Source organism: Parus major, chromosome 5 (genome assembly GCF_001522545.3).
Source record: "Parus major isolate Abel chromosome 5, Parus_major1.1, whole genome shotgun sequence".
Classification (NCBI taxonomy): Eukaryota; Metazoa; Chordata; class Aves; order Passeriformes; family Paridae; genus Parus; species Parus major.
In genome coordinates, this window is record NC_031774.1 from 13,988,731 (window position 1) to 14,006,341 (window position 17,611).

A 17,611-nucleotide genomic window follows, 5' to 3' on the forward strand; every position below is an offset into this window, starting at 1 on the left:
GTGAAGTTTTAAGACACAAGTGCAATATGAAAGTTTATATTACAAATTAACGAAAGGTTTGAAATTGCATGAATCTAAAAAATTTCTGCATCACATCAATTTGAACAGATGCTGTGAAGGACTAAATGATTTAGAAATCAGATCAGTAGACTTCAAATCCTCCACACAGATTTCAGTTAAAAATTTCAAGCCCACCTCTGAATTCCAGGATCTGGAACCCTAGGCCAACTTCATCCATCTAGCATAGAACTAGGAGTAGTATCACTCAGGCTAATACCATCTAATCTATACTGCATTGTCATGCATCCTTTTGGGACTAAGAACAGGTCTTATTTTCCACAGTAAAAGCCTCTTCTGACCTTTTCTTATGTGGCTTTTAAATGACCAGTTGAATTTTAAAAAGTGCCATTAAAGAAGGTCAAATTTCTCTTCATAGGCTACTAAAAGCAATTTAGGATGTCATGCAGGATTGTGTGAATTTCAACATTAGGAAAGCAGGGCTTGGTCATAAAGGAAAGGATCATAAAGGAAAAGACCCCTTCAAGGTTTCTTCTAGGCAGCACATGGCTTAAAATCAATTTTAAGCAGAGAGAGAGAGAGAGAGAGAGAGAGAGAGATATTACTCAGCTGAGACAAAGGGGAGAGCAAAAAAAACTGTCTTCATGCAACAACCTGTTGTTGATGAGGCTGGGCTTGTTGAAACCCTGCCCGGTTCAATCACCATTTTCAATGCTCTGCCAATGACTATGTTATAACTTATTCTGCAAATACTGATAAAAACAGATGTTTTCAAATTTGCAAATTGCAATGCAGCATGACCTCAGACATCTGAGAGGAAGGTGACAGGCAGGAAGGGACAGGGCTCATGCCCTCCTTCCTAATGAGCATGTTAGAGAGAACATACTGGGACAAGATGGACCATTGGTTGGAACTCACAGGACACTAATACTTGGCTGCCTGGTGACTTATCCAGAGAGCAAAGTGACATAGAGTAACATCTGTGCCTCTACTCTAGCTAAAAAATTCTTAGCACAGACCACAGGAATACAAACCAGTGCAAACTCTTCAACATGGAAACTGCCAGAAAAGGGTTTTCTGTACACAAATGTTAACCAACAGAAAAATGAGCCCAGTCTACTTTAATCTATAGTGGTTTTTATGTTTACTTGCAAGGAGTTCACATGCAAAGAGAGATCATCATTTTTAGCTATGGAGAGCTTTCACTTAACTTTACCTTCTGTGCTAAGAATGGGTCAGCAATAAATGTTTTCATCCACAGAGAAATAGCTGAATATTCAAAAAATCACACCCCTGCTACTCAGATTTTCAGCCCAGAATATTTTGCTGCAAATTTATCTGGAACTCATACAGCTCTTGACAATTCTTACATGTAATTTTTGTTGTTTTCTTTAATATTTGCAATTGCGGAATTACCAAAAGTTTATTTTTGAGAACAAAATTAATGTGGATAAGGTACAGCAACAGCAAAAAAATAGAAAATTGCATAAACCTCGCTAACTTCCTTGCCTACATCAGTGATCACAATAATGGAGGCATTAACTATAATTACTTTGCCTTTTGAGTGGTTTTTAGAAAGTCCATTTTCCTGACACATTAGACAGAAGATTTTGCCACTGTGCTGCCTCTGAGTGAACTTAACCATGGCATAGAATGATTCCCTTCCTAGCAGGAAATGTGGCCAGCAAATCAAAGAAGGTATTCCCCTCTCCTTGGCACTGATGGAGCTGCACCTTGAATACTGTCTACAAATTGAGTTCCCCCAGTTTAAGACAGATATGGAAAAACTGGAGTGATCCCAGTAGACTGTTTCAAAGGAGGTCAAGGGTCTAGAGTAGAGGAAAAATGTGGAGGGAATTGGGTTGTTCAGCCTGCCAAAGAGGAGGCTGCAGTGATCTAACAGTGGCCTACAACTGCTTTAAGGGCAGCTCCAGGGATGCAGCCAGACACTTCTTGGTAGTGTCAGCTGATACCACAAGGGACATTGGCCACAAGCCTGTAGAAATTCAGCTCAGACATTTACATTTGTTAAATTCAGATGAGACACTAGGAATAAACTCTTCCTCAGAAGTTCCACACAGTTGTGGCACAGGCACACAGAGAGAGGATAAACCTTCCTTCCCTGAAGGTTTTCAAAACCTGTGTGGAAAAAAATCATGGCTGACTTTACCAAGTGTTGGCAACAGTCTGGCTCCAAGCAGGATGTTAGACTAGCAATCTCTGCCCACCTACAGTCCCATGATTCTGGGATTCATTTCATGCTGTGCATCACTCAAACAGCATGTGCATAGCACATCTTCAACTTCCTGAGCTACCCTGGGGTACACCTCTGGAAGGACAGGAGATGATGCTCTGCCTGAATGTTCAGCAGCTCCACTCTAAGAGAACAGCATGCAGGGGTTTGAAAAGACACATCCAGTTAGAGCTCCCTGACAAGACAGTTCTCCACAGTCTCCCATCTACCACACAACTTTGTGTCTGTTACACAGTCTGTGGAGAAACACAACACACTGCTGCTCCCCAACAGCTGACCAGATTAACCATAGTCATGCCACTTGAGGTTCTTCTGCAGCTGGGGCACTGGCCTATACCTAACAGGACTTCCTATTCAGAAGAACAGTGGCTTCTTCTGCCATTGAAATCAATGGATGATGGTCCTGTTAATGGACCACATCCCTTCTGCTTCAGTGCAAATAGTTTGCCTATCTGTGGATGGAAAAAATAAAAACCATGTTAATATACCATTCTACGTCAGTGCAATCCCCGCTTCATCAAGAAATTGAGTAAGGCTAATTCCACTACATGAAGCAAGTGGATAATTACACAGAAACAGTCCCAAAAATGATGTTTTACAATCAACTTGGGCTTAACACCAACAACTTTCGTTTATAAGACATCTTATAAAAACTCATTGAAAAAGGGCATGAATATAGTTTGTGCTGTATCATAACTTACCAGAGATCCTACAAAGAGCAGTCCTACAGAAGCCAAAGACAGCAGGATGTATGATACCACAACACTCCCAACTGTAGTCAGGCTCTGTGGAACAACAGAACAGACGGTGATTCATGCAGCGTTTAGGGGCACAGCACAGTGTCTACATGCATGTTCTTGGCCAAGTGTGTATTATTTCCCATGAAGCTTTACTGATATCATACTCACCTGTGGAAAAGCTTCTGTCATCACAAAAAAAAAAAAAAGCCAGGCTATGGGGAAGACTGAAACTGAAACAATTTCTAAGCCCTGGCATCTCAGAAGGTCTAAACCCCAAATTTCACTGTGAAGGCAAAAAGAGTTCTGCTTCCTACCCTCGTGCTTTGCTGAAGTTGAGATCTGAATCCACAGTCCAATTTTGCAGACTGGATAAACGCTTCATTGCTACAGCCAGTGTGATTTTATACTGGGGCAAAGGGTTTTAACAAAGTTTAGTACTGTTCCTGGGTTTTGGGATCCTTAAATAGAATCCAGCCACAGAGGAGTTTTCTGTGTTTTCAACATATTCAGTGAAACACCATCAGGTTAATTCACATCACTGGCAGTGGAATTAATTCTGATGTCATTTTATAGTAGTCTACAGTTCAGCCTGTTCTCTGCAGTAGGTGCAAAATTCAGTTTTGACGGGCTTCAGTGAGCAAGGAATTTTACTCTGTTTTTCTCCTACTCCTCAGTACAGCTAATGAGAAATTTGGAGTTAAGAGCTTCCATTTGCTTATTTTAACATCAGAAGATTTCTTTGCCTATACTGTTTTCAAGTGTATATTTGCACAATAAATAGTGCTATAATAAACAGTCCTCAAACATATGCATGAACATCTGCACAGAGTCATACTTGGGGTGTTCTTGTGGTGCATTCTAGGAATCAGTTTCTTCTGTGAAGGACAATTTTGCAAGTCAAAATTATACAAATCAGTGACTTTCTGTAAGGAATAACAATTTGTTAATGATGAGCCACTGCAAATAAGACACAGGCAACTGTCTGTGAAGAGCTCTGTGCATAATAAAGCCAACTGCAAAAGGGCAAAGAAAAGGTGCTTCTTTCAAAAAACCCCAAAAGAGCAGGTGACATGCAGCTCATAAACACTGAGAAAACAGAAAACAGTCTCTGCTGTACTTCAATCACAAGAGGCACTGAATCAGATTTTCTATTAGCACTGCAAAGCCTCTGCCTCAAAGACTATGTACAATGGATCTAAGCATTCTGACGGCAAATATATTTCATCAGATTTTTGAAAGTACCTGTTCACCACTTAATTAAGGTTCTGGCCACACTAGAAAAATCTGCACTGGGTATAATTACCAGTAATTTATCAGATGAATCATTCTGGTATACATGTCATCGTGTCATGGTGAGAAGCTAAGCAATTTAACTGGGGTAACTCTGTAGATATAATTGAATCTGTGCACCTAGTACACTTGAAATACATTTCCTGCACACAGATCTGTTCTAAACACTCCACAAAAAAAAAAAAATATTTGAAACTATGGTGTGATTTTCACCTTTTATATGGGTTGATCCATTCTTCCAGAATTCAAGCTTCTATTCATCCTAAGAAATGAAATTTCAGCCCTCCCTTTACTGTGGGCTAAACCTTAATGAGATGACTTCTTACTGCTTTGTTTCATTTGCAATAATTTTCACATAACAAAAAATCTGCTGTGTTGACCTAACATCATAGCCAAAAATTCAACCCAATATCTCAGAGATGAAATATTCATCTGCTTTCAGAAAACAGTTCTACCATTTCAGAATGTACACATGAAACACACGCATATTATACTTATTAGAAGAAGTATTAGAAGCACTACCCAAAGCTACTGACATCAGCTCTATAACCAGAGAGGAGCACAGGGACTTACCTCCCCTTGATCTGAAAAAACCTGTTTAAACGGGGTAAGCAAGTAAGAGAGCAGGTCAAAAGCATTCTGAGCTGCTGGGATGGTCCCGTAAGTGCTGTACCACAGCATCATGCAGAGAAGCTGTGCAATCAATCAGAAAAGACGTAATTAGCATCTCTCATTATACACACATTCATTTTCATTTCAAGACTGCATAATTAACTAATTTAGTTAGCATTGATTTCATGTTGATTATCGCTTTTGCTCTAAGAAGTCAGGTATCTTCTAGGCTGTGGCTTAACAGGAATAAAAAGACTGAAGGCTCCAAGCTCAGCCACTATTAACTAGATGTGGCTCACTGAGTTACACAGGCTCCCTCTGACCCCCACCAGCAAAAGGGCTGCCCAGAAACAGCAAGTGGAGCAGCACAGAGAGCAACAGGTTCCTCTGGCTTCTGAACTTTCAGGACTACTACTTTTAGATCAAAACTAGTAATTCCATGAACTTAAGATGTTATTAAAAGACTCTTAAGGCCTCTCTCAAAGCTCCCACAAATAGCCATGTTTCACATAAGCATCATTATAAATACACACACATAGAAGCTTTTCATTTGAACCACTTAAGGGTGCTGCACATGCCACACTTAACATAAACTACAAAACCAATAACTTTGTATTTAACACACTCACAGAGAGGTATAACCTCATTCCCAACTGCAAAGGGCACTCCACAGCTTTAAAGAATACACTTCCCGCTGCACTTGTTAACATCTTTACCCCCATACACATCAGCTACAGAAAACAGATTTGGTGGGATATTGGTCATTTGGCAAAGGAGGCATTTGCAGAGCAGCAGGAGATGTGATAGGAGTCTGGGACATCAAAAGGCAGGGGCTGCTCTCAAAGCAAAGCCATGAGAGGTGGCTGCAGAAATTAGGACAGCAGCTATTCCCAGTGAATGAGGAAACCTCCCAAGCCAGCGCAGCCTAGAAGAAGGGTCCCAGCATTCCAAAGCTATGGCAAGCTGTCTTACCAGTATCTGAGAGAGGACAAACAGATACATGCTGTCTCCGGGGATTAATCCATTCCACCGGGGAGGCCAACCGAGCACTGCTGTTTTCTGGGAGGCTTTCAGGGACTGCTCCTTCCTCTTCAGCTCTCCTTGCCGTCCTTCAGCTTCATCCACTGACTCCATAGCAGCTGGACGGGAACAACCTTCACGTGAAAACGACATGTGCAGAGGATGAATGGGATGTGACCCCGTAGGCACCGCGGGGGCTGCAGGGCTATTGTTTTCCTGGAGACGATGGTTACCTCTCAGTTCCGCCTCAGCAAGCGCAGCTCAGGATTGTAAGCGTCACACTCTATTAGTGCAGCTTTATTCACCTGCTTTCATCAGAAAAAAAGTGAGTGTGGGAGGATAAATTATTTTCTCTTTCTTTCCGGAGGTGCAGATTCTGGGCTTTGTTAACAAATTCTCATTTACATTGCTGCACTTTCTCATTTTCACTTTTTAAAAGCAGCTACCTGTGCTATTGCCTAGCTACACATTTCCCAGCTACACGATGGCAGAGAACCTATTTTTCCCTTTCCTGTCTCAATTTCTCTACTTCTTTTATTTGTCTGCTTTGTCTAATCCAATTACAAATTTCTGAGGTAGAGACTGTTTCATGTTATGTGTCTGAATAGTGCTCGGGGACTCTGGGTTTTGGCTGGATGTCCTAAGGCACTAATAAAATAGAATTTATTCCAATAACCTACTTCTTGGATGAATTCATACTCAAGAGCTATTTAATAATGTTGCAATGCTGTTCTGTTCAGTGAAAATAACCACTGGTGTGGCTATTCCCTCAGTAACTGTATTTTGAATAGAGTCTGTGTAGAATTAATTTCATTTACAAGTGAGAAGGAGTGAAAGATCAGAATCATTGGGTGTAAGTCTTACTGACTTACATCTTTGTACATGAGGAATGCCCCAAGGCTGCCCTGTGTACACACGGCAGACTTAAGCCTAAGCCAGCCTCTTGTGTCCCAGGGAAAGGGGGTCCTTACATGGTTTGTTGAGGTCAGGTTTCTACAAAATGTTCCTCTCGGCAAACATTTCTTTAAATGTCTCACAGTAGCACCTCTAAGTCAGATAAGCACCCATTAACTAGCCACAGCTCCAATCAGGCAGATGAAATATATCTTTGCATCTGCTGAGGGTCTGGCCATAGTAAGAATTCATCTTTAAAAGCTTTTCTCTTTTAACGCTAGCCATCACGGGAAGTCTACCTCTGTCCTTAAAGTTGAAAAGTTTTAAGCTTCTAAACTGCTTCATGTCTCACTAGATTTGAACAAGAATTGAGAGGGAAATACTCATTAATGATTGCCAATTTTTTCCTGCTAACTTTGTGGGATGTTTATGTTCTGTGTTTTGGAACAGGAATTTGAAATTTAGCAGGGACAGAATCTCCGTGTCAGAAACTATTTTAGTCATCCTTGCAGAGAGACACACACCTGTGTCTCAAATCTAAAGCTTCAAAAATACCTACTTTCTTATAGTTTTTTATTGTTTGCTCCAGAAGTCTCTAACCCTCCGTTTTCACTAAACATAGTTTAAGTTCTACTTTTCCTTTATCTGCATTAAATAATGTCCCTCTTTCCCTAAGAATGATTAATGGACAAATTTACTGTTTCTCCAGGTTCTGATGATTTCCTGTCTTGCATACTCCTTCCCAAATCTCAAGATAAAAATATACACAGTGCAAAACTAAAACATTGAGAAGACAACCAGACCAAAGAATGCAAGGAGCCAAGGAATGCAGATTTCATGCTTAGCTTTCAGCTGGTTATTATAAGTCATAATATTTCATATTTCAGAACATTTTTTTAACTGACCAAAGGTGCTGCCTTATGTAGCAGGTAAACAGCATTTCTTTGTTTCATACTTGTAAGAGCCTGAGATTTTACAAGGTCATTTCTGGTTGGAAACAACCCCTTGAATATAATACAATGACGAAAAGGCCACTTAACTGCATCTTCTGGAACTAAGATGTCGAAGTTAGGGCACTGCTCTGTATCTGTAACCATGGGGATCTGTGCCTCTCCACAGCCCAGAATTCCAACTCCAGGAATTCCAGTGTTGTCTAGTAACACCTGTACAACTGCAGGGGTCGCATTCTCCTTCTTACAACTGCCCCATATGAAGGACGATAGAGCACTCTTATTTTCAATTATTTTCACTGCATAAGGTAGAGACCTGCCCTGTGGACCTGGGAGCCCAGGATTCCAGCTCTGCTGAACTGACACTGTTATCAAGAGGTATTTTCACTAGCACAACAGAGGGTAAAAAGTGTAAGAACTAAAATAATGGAGAACTGGCTGAATCTATACATATAAATAAACAGATACGTGTTTTGGATATACAAAGAGAGGGTCTAGAATTAACTAAAGTCCACTCAAAATTTTTCTCCTACAAATCCCAGAAGATTAGATTCTAAGAAGTATAATGATGCCCACCTCAGGTTCTATATTGATTTAACTATGCCAGCTTTAAACAATACTTCAATTAGCACTCACATGTCATCTTGCAATCCTGTATTCCTGTATTGTTTATCCTAAGGGGCCCAGGATTCTTTCAGTTGTAGGTGAGGTAATGAGTGGAACACAAGTGAAGCTTTCTTGTGTCAAGGTGAATGTGAAGGTCTTGAGGAGCTGGCAAGGATGACTGCATCCAGGAATGAACTGAGCCTCTCTCCTGATAGTGATTTGACTGACAGTGAAATGTAGCATCCATGTGATAGCTTACTCATTTCCTGCATCACGGAGATGGGGATTCAATTTCCATGAGTACTTCTGCTTTGGTACAAGACTACACTTGCTAGGGAAAAAAAAACCTTTTGGCAGAAGAATTAAAAGGTCTCTGACATCTGTAGCAACCATATGGCTTGTGAAAGCAAGTTGAAATTTCAAAACAGCATGATAAACTTAAACTCCTTCTTGCTGTTCAGGGAAAAGCACTTTCTGGATCATGCCAGGGATCCATTCATCCTGTATTCTTTCTTTACACAGTGCCACCAAAACTAGCTGCCAAAAATAAACAGCACAGCACATTATCATATTATGGAATAATATGTATATATAGGGAAACATCTTTCTTCACTCAGGAGGTAAAAGCTGGCTTCTATAACTCTGGCAATGCACATTTTAACCCCCCAGTATCTCTTTTTTTTTTTTTTTCCTGACTTCATATATGGGTACATAACAGGCAGAAGAATAAAAAAGCACCTATATAACTTGGAAAAACAAGTGCTTAAAGTACTAGTCTTAGCTGAAACATTAAAAGGCACTGTAGCAATAACAATCAAGTCAACAAAGCCTTACAGTAACAAATATGTCACGATCCCATCAAATCCTGCTGTGGGTGAGGCATTAGCAGCTCTGTAACTCAACTGATTCATACTTAAAGCCTTCAGAGAAAAACAAAACAAAAAACCAGCCCCTCAGAACCTCACATCGTGGCTGTATTTCCTAATGAAGTTAACATTTTAAAAGGAACTTGTGTCCTCTCTTGTGCATGGGTGCTAATGCTCAAGGAATTGGCACAGCTCCATTGACAGACTTAATTTAACAATATATTTTTGAGAGAAAGATGTTCCTCAACAAAGCTGTTTTTATAACAGAAAGAAAACACACCCCAGCAATGAAAAGACAGTGCTCATACAGGCATTAGGCATTTATGCATATCCATCACACTGTCTCTGTGGGAATTGTGATTCTGGGTTGGATGGTACTGCCTCTTCACTGGGAAATACAAGTTTTGTTAATGGTGAATTCTACCTTCCAGACATAGAAGACAGGAGGGCAAAAGGGGCCTCACCTGCTCTGCCAAGTCTCAAGCTGCAGCAGCAAACACACCACAGCAGCTTGGCTGCATTGCCCCTAATTGTTCTAGGTGTATTGAGGATATCCCTCTGAACCTGTCCACATCTTGATTATGGCCATGTGTGGTGAGAATCTGTAGGAATGGACCACAGAGTGGAAGCACAACAAAGTATGAACATGCCAGTGATAGCTCACATCCATCAAGATTACCAACACTTCACACCAGAGTCATAAGTCAGTTTACAGCCTCTGCATCTTCAGATGCCCAAATGCAACTGCCTACTGAAATCTCTGCCTCTAATTTCCATCTAACTGCTAGGGAGAACTGATATTGATGAAAGAACAGTAGATGAAAGCACACTATTGAGATGGGTCTCAGTCCATTGCTGAAAAGAATTTTAACATGCACCTCAACTGCATACACAGGGCATAGCCCTTGGCAACAGCTCACAGATTTGGTCAAGACCTTGTTAAATACACACATCACAAGACATCCTGATTGCAGGCAAGTCCAGGTGCTGGAAAGACACATCAAAGCTGAATGAACTGCCTCAGAGTGCACAAGAGGCAGCTTGTGCTAGAGGGTAAAAAGCCTGTCTTATCCAAAGAATAGACCTTTAGGAGAATGTTTTCTTAGCCAATACCTATCTGTTTTCTTGGTTGCCACTGCAGCATGAGAAAGATGGAAACTGAATAATTAGCTTTCTCTTGCACTGCAGTGGTATGGGAAGAAGCGGGTAACAGGAAGGGGACCTCTCATACTTGCATAGCAAAGGCAACTTTTGTACTTACATTCTTCGCTCTGCAGGAAACCAACTCGTGGGTCACTGTTTTATAACTCCTAAACATCTCCTGAACTTTTTTATGAATAGCAATCTAATTTATTAAGCAGTAAATGTGACAGAAGCAGCATCATTACTGTTTACATACAGATAAAATTCACCACCGAGGAAAGTCTGTTTCTTCTTGATTCTATCTGCACTCCTAACTTATCTGATAAGTTATGTTGAAAATTTACACTAAAGATATAATGATCTGTGTTGAAAACTGGGGATGCTAGCTTCCCCATTATTCATTTTTTTAACCTTTCTCATCATGACAACTGCTACTCTGCTTGATGCCTGGCCTTCTCTGTTTACGAGAGTTCAATACATTTATGTTTTTCAAATGACTGAGTAAAATGCTGCTCAGGAGGAGAGCATCTAGGCCCCAAAAGTATCCAGATTAAAAGCTGCAAAGAAAGACACCCCCAGATGCACCCCACAGCTACCTACTACTGACTGACTGGAGATAGAGGGGATTTACAATGATGTAATCTCAGTACCTCCAATTCTGTTCTGGATAAAGTCCAAGTTCTAGCTGCCAAAAGCTTGTGGTTGGTAGATCTTGCATTTGTAATGCAAAACCACACTGAGAGCTACTTCAGAAAGTATCAGACAGCTTAATTCAAGCACAAGCAACAAGCCAGGCAGATCCATGGATCCCACGACATTTACCACTAAATAATGCAAGGCATCAAAGCAACCCTGAAATCACTTCTGTATCAAATTGGAAGCCAGTTTGATCCTAGTCCATCCTGTGGTCCTTGGTAGGACTGCAGACTTCAAACTCTTCTCTGTAACAGAACCCATGAAGAAATAAGCCTGATGTACCACCAATTTAAGTAAGAGGTGCAAGAAACTGGAACTACCCTCTCTGACACTTCACAGAAGAATGGAAGACTCTTCACCAAGACTGAGCCTACACACCAGAGACATGGTTGTCAGTCTCTTATGTTACTTAATCTGAGATGAATTTCAGCTTAAAATTTCTAATACTTTTAGTTTGCACTAAGTCTATCTACCCTGGACTGTAAGAATGAGCTAAGCCAGGCTACAGGTATTCATAGCTGTGTAGGGAACAACTGAAATTTCTAACATTCAAGGATTCTATTTGGGAAAGCTGAATACTTTTGCTAAAAAAGATCACACTGGAAATATCTGTATTTCATTCACACTGATTCATGGGTTGATATTCCCATCAAGGGGAACTTAGCTGCTCAACAGCTCTCCAGTGACATTGCTTCAGGCCCTCTGAAGATTCAAGAGAACACCACCCCACAGCTTGCTTTCTTTTTGTGTGTGTGTGTGTGTGTGTGTGTTTTGGGGAAATTCAGTGACAATGATGCACATTACAACTTTAAAACTGAGCTTTTAGTAAGTACAACCAGTGATATAAAATGTCTACCTGCTGTTAATTAGTCTATACAGAAAAATCTACTTCAGCCCTCTGTTCTGAAAGGCAAACATAGAATTGGTAAGAAAATACCACAACCTTTTAGTGGTTACAAAACTGCTTAGATAGACACTGCAATGGCCCCTCCCTAACTGTGAGTGAGAAGATTATTTTATCTTTGTGTGACAGAGGATAACCCACAACTATCCAAGCACTTGCTTGTCCATGAGGGGTGGGTAGCATGGGGAAAGCCAGAAGCCTCCTTCTGAGGATGGCAAGGGCTCTCTGTAGAGTTCTTTGACAGTGCAGAGGAAAAGGGGTGTCATCTACTTGCAAGGAACAGTACTGTAGACTTGCATTTCCCAAGCTCAGCTGGTGGAATCTGGCTGCTACTTATGTCAAACTCTGATTACCTAAAGGGAAAGCCGCATCAAGAGAGAAAGGACGAGGGAAAGTCACAGAAGATCTGTGAGCGAGTCATGCAGATATCTGAGATCTATATAATTCCAGCCTGATGCTTCTCCCTTTTCACTGGCAGCATTTCTAACAAACTTGAAGAAGAAACTTTCCTCTCTACTTGAAATATGTTCTGCTGAAAAGACTGTGCAGCCCCTTTACCATGCTGGGGGGCTGCACATCTCCATCCGTAAAGGGCCTCTTCTTGTCACTGAGGGAACAGCAACCTGATGCCAGAGTGTGCAAGGAGAATAGCTGCCTTTTTGCTCCACAGCTCCCTGCTGAACTGCTGAGTCACACGTTTTCTCTGCATTGAGTTCACACTGCTCCCACTCAGTCCACCTGCCACTTCATCTGGGATGGGTGGGAGGAGAGAAAGAGGTGAAGACAGAAAAAATGTTCATGTTCACCCAGGACCAGTATTATGATCCTGCAGGGTCATATAAAAGCAAGCCTGCAAGCTGCTAGGGAGGGATGGAGAAGAGAAATATCAGACTGCAAGAAAAACTGCTTCCCCCTCTTCTTCAGCAGGAGGAGACTGGCCATCAAACAAGCTGCAAATCTCATCTGATTCCCAATCGGTCACCGATGTTGTGTGCTTGCTGATAATGCTCTGTGAATTTCAGGGTACAGACAAGGCTCTTTGCTATGATTTAGAAGAGCTTTCAAGTTGCTGTGATTTTTACAGCAGTCCAACAGCTACGGTGTCGTAATTGTCTAGCTGCCACAGGGAAGTGCCACAATGATAAGTGAAAATATAATCTGGATAGATTCCAGTTCCTAAGGGCATCTTCAGCTGAGTTGCTGCAGTGGAAATGTCCACCACCTCCAACTCTGATCATTAAATAAGATGAAGAGAAAATCCTAGCCATTTTATTGCAGGTTCCATAAAGCCCAAGTGTAAGAGGAGCCAACTTCTCCTACTACCTGTTAAATTCTTGTAGAGAAGAGGGACTCTACTGTCAATGGTGGGCAACACCTTTATCATATAGAGCATCCAGATTATCCTTTTGTTGGGCTGTACACATGGAAATAAACATTTTATTAAATTACCAAGGTAGTATTTTTTCTATTATTAGAATTCTGGACAGTACATTTTGTAAGTCATGAAAAAAGAAAATGCCCAGAAGTTTCCTACTTTATTGAAACCCTTTCTGAAAACACTTCTGAAACTAGTTTTCAGGCTACATGAGGACAACTGTGATTAATTTTCAGACTGATGTTTAACCCACTGCTACTGTTAGCAGCGAAACTGAGGGCTTGTTAAATGAGGATTTTGTTTCATTAAACAGAATTCGAAAAGTAAGCCTGTTTTTCCCTGTGAGAAAGAATCTGTTTGTAGTTAATGTTCAATCTTACGTTTTAGTAAGTCTCTAGTGCAAATCTCTACAAATGGGCTTGTGCTCTACAGACCTAAAATGCAAAGACAAAATCCAGTCTCAGATGGTGAAGTGACATATTATTGAAATGCCTTTTTACATCAACTTTTACTCTCCATCCCACGGAGTGGCTCACTGTGGTGTTGCTCAAGAAATAGCTCATGAAAATATGATAACCGCAGAGGAAAAGAAATACAGGAAAGAGAAAAGGAAAACTCATAATCTTCTCAAATTCCTCTGCTTCCATGCAGTAGTATTTGCTCCAAATAATCAAAAGAATTTTCAAAACACAATTTTAGAAGACAGAATGCTGGCGTATGAAGTCATCCCTGGAGGGGGAAAGATGCAGCCTGACACCAGATATTTTGTTTTACTGAAGGGTGAGACTGGGGCACCTAATTTGATCTGTCACCAAACCCTTCCTTTCTGGAAGAAAACAAATGTTCCACACAATACTCCTCTCATACCTAGGGTCCTATACACTGGTACTGACTACTTTATAATATACCTAACCCACCTAGTAAGAGAGAAGATAATTTACCTGATCCTCTCACCAAACTTCTAGCCTGTAACAGCTCATATGAAACAGAGCTGCTAGGAAAAAGCATCTCAGGATACCTCAGCTGACACCACTGTGAATTAGGTGTGAGCCTCACTTAGATGGGAGCAACAAGAAAAAAAATCCTTGGGCTCTCTGCTCTGGAAATACAACAAACAAGAACTGCTAGGAGCCACAAGAAGCAATATGGGACTATCAGATAAAGCAGATATAGTTATATGGGAAGTGTATGGGAGCTACTGTAACATCTGTAGGGCCTGACTGCCAGGGTCCTACACTCATTACAAACTGCAGTGCCTCTACCAAAAATGGGTAAGTTGCTCTTAATTCCCAGTGCAAGACTAGCCATGCCCTTGTCCACATCTAAGTCACATTTAAGTCAAATACACAAGTGGTTTATTATAAATGGCTCTCCTAATGCTTACAGGTCTTAACCGCAAGATGTGTCATTAGGCAGTGTTCTTTTTACCTTCTGTCCTGTGGAACGTCAAGTTAAAGGATATGCCATTTCTCAGGGCAACCAGGGCACTGTTTGCTTCAAAACAAAAATATTAAATATGGTGTAAAATTACAGCTCTTAAGTGGATGAAGACCCTCAGAGGGCAGAGACACTGAATATTAACTTGCATCACACCTACACATAATTAGAAATTACCATCTTTCAATCAGGGCTCAATTCAAAGCCTTTGTTTGATTTTGTCTTTTCTCCTTTCCTCTTAACCCTCTTACAGAAGATCCATCTGATTACCACTGAATATTGGATATAATTTAAATTTTTTTTGTAAATAAGTACAATATTTCTTATGCTGTTTTCTTCACTGAACATTTTCAAGTGCCTGGTGATAATTTTGGAGCTGCCTTGAGCTTTTGTTAACAGACTACAAGTTGAATTTCAGTCAAGTTGGTTGTCCCGTATTAATCCTAGGCTGTAAGCTCCCTTTAACACTGAAAATGGAAACCCACAAAGAAGCTCTGTAACTCCACAGTTAAAGAGATAAAGGCTTAGACTTCTCATGAATCAGCCTTGCACAGGCAACACAGGCAGGGAGCAGCGATGCAGATCGAAAGGTACAGGCTTGAACTCTCTGAAATAGGATAACCAACTATACCTTTTCAAACCCTAATTATAATTTTTGTGCCTTTACACTTTGACTACAGGATATACTTCAATGTGCCTAATGTATAATCAAAGAATAGCAATCATTTAGAACCAGACAAACAGCCTCTTCAATAAGAGTGACTTCAACAATTAAAAGAAACAAGCACATTCTGGTATCACACACTTTTGAAAGTATTTGCTATTCATACTACTGTAACCTGAATTGGTGCTGCCACACTGCTATTGTTGGGAAAAAAAATAAATTTATTTTGTTAAATTAATAACTTCTACAGTCATAATGGTAATACCACTGTGTGTTTCTAATGTCTCCTGAGTGACAGACCTGGCATTCTGTAGGCATTAGATCTGCTTTCTGCTCAGGTGAATGAGAGAGTTTGCACCTTGAAGCAGAGGGGTGATTTGCTGGCTTCCTGCCAGGTTCAAATGGAAATATTTTGAAGTCATTAATTTCGGGAGAGCCTCCTTTACTAAGTGACTCAAATCTTATGCCCTGGAGCCTTCACAAAAAAACATTTAGAAAAGCCACTATCACATTCATTTCAAAGACATTCTCTTTCCTAAGCGAAGTAAATTACATCAAGACCCATCTCAACAATCATCTTCAGCCACAAACCTGATACATGACCCAAGGGTATTATGCAAAGTATAAGCATTTTGCTTTCTTTCATGCATTTAAAAAGGCTATGCTTGCACTGCTTGGCTTCCTCAGCAAACAACAGTATCACTCAGACCCTCTAAACTAGGCTTTGAAGTAAACGCTTGTAGAGATAAGGGTGTGGACATCCAGAAACAGGATCAATTTTATCTCTTTATTAGAGCCCTATTTCCATTCCAGGCAACACCATTATGGGCCTGAATGGAAACTAAACACAATTAAATATCATTGTTTCTACTTCAGCACTCTGCTACCTCTGTAACTGCAGTCCCTTCATGTTAGAGGAATGCTTAGGTTACTAAAATGTCACAAGAGGAACAGTTTTGAGCTCTCATTCTCCTTAACTATCCATGCAGGAGCACAAAAAATGCATGATGCAAGTAGAAAGAGGTAACAGTCCTGTGTCTGTGTGGGTTCTTCTGCTGTGCTCATCAGCATGGATACACAGCCTTAAATAGTAAACTAGAAAGATGCAACAGCTTGCCTTCTCATCCTCTTCCTGGGGAGGAAACATGCACTGAGCAATGTTTTGTCTAGATAGATAAGCAGATATGCACAAGTTGTTACAGCTCTCTGTTGGAGAAGGTGACATGAAAAAAGCACATGCTGGTGGTGAGCTTTGCGATTATTCTGGGAGGATTTTGCACCACTTGTCTGCAATCCTGAGCTTCACTCTACAAAACAACCCAAAAAAACAATCCTCTCATGGACTCATGTATCCCAAGGCTCCACTCCACCTCACATCACATCACACAGCCTCATGCTGAGTTACCGTACTAAGAGCTGACGTTAATCAACAGGTCACCAAGGTGGTAAGCAAACACCATTTTGGACCATGCATAAGCAGAGCATTTCTACTTCTGGCTCCCGACTGGGATTACCAATAGCCTAGGGATTTTCATCCTGTAGTCCAGCAAATGCTGCAGAAATGATGATGATCTGAGATTGCATGGAAGCAGGTGTCAGGTGTGCTGCATCTATGGGAGGCACACCTGCCAAGGAGGCACACTTAAAAACCTCCCATTGCTTCAGGTATAAAAGGCATCATAGCACATCCTGTTCTGAGGATGAAAAGACAGGAATTTGCCTCCTCAACTACACAACATAAATCGGGACTATTACAAAACCTTGTTTTTTGATTGGAACATTTCTTTCTTTTCAGAAGCTCCTGATTTCATAATTATAATTCAGGTCACCACAAAGGCACCAAACATATTCTTATGGACCCCTAATTGCCCCACAGTTTTGTCTCCATGTTGAAACATGCTGTTAATATGTATTACATATTTTGGGGTATGAGTAGTCACTTGCTTCCCTTAGGATGCACTTTCTGAAGTGTAGGTGACAGTATGTGTCAATGGGAAGCAAGATTTCGTCCACAGAGCTGTATTTCTGCCGTGCTACCCAGAACACTTCATCTGCATTAACAGGAGATGTCAAACACCTCACACCAAGTCTCCTCCCACACTTGACTTCAATAAGAATAAAGAACTGAGCAATCTTGTAAAT

General features: G+C 40.8%; 1 protein-coding gene across 7 annotated transcripts in view; it reads right to left on the reverse strand.

Annotated features, from left to right (window-relative positions):
• PTPN5 (protein tyrosine phosphatase non-receptor type 5) overlaps positions 1-17,611 on the reverse strand; it is a 74,859-nt gene that overhangs the window by 26,815 nt on the left and 30,433 nt on the right. For 5 of the 7 annotated variants that reach the window (XM_015630457.2, XM_015630461.3, XM_015630456.1 and 2 more), the window contains 3 exons: positions 5,887-6,068; positions 4,876-4,995; positions 2,974-3,057 (listed from right to left, as the gene is read on the reverse strand). In XM_015630457.2, the coding sequence (XP_015485943.1) occupies positions 2,974-3,057; positions 4,876-4,995; positions 5,887-6,068 (386 nt within the window). Of the gene's footprint in view, positions 1-2,973; positions 3,058-4,875; positions 4,996-5,886; positions 16,777-17,611 lie in introns of those variants that run through there. The other 2 variants (XM_015630460.3, XM_033515448.1) reach the window with 2 other exon arrangements.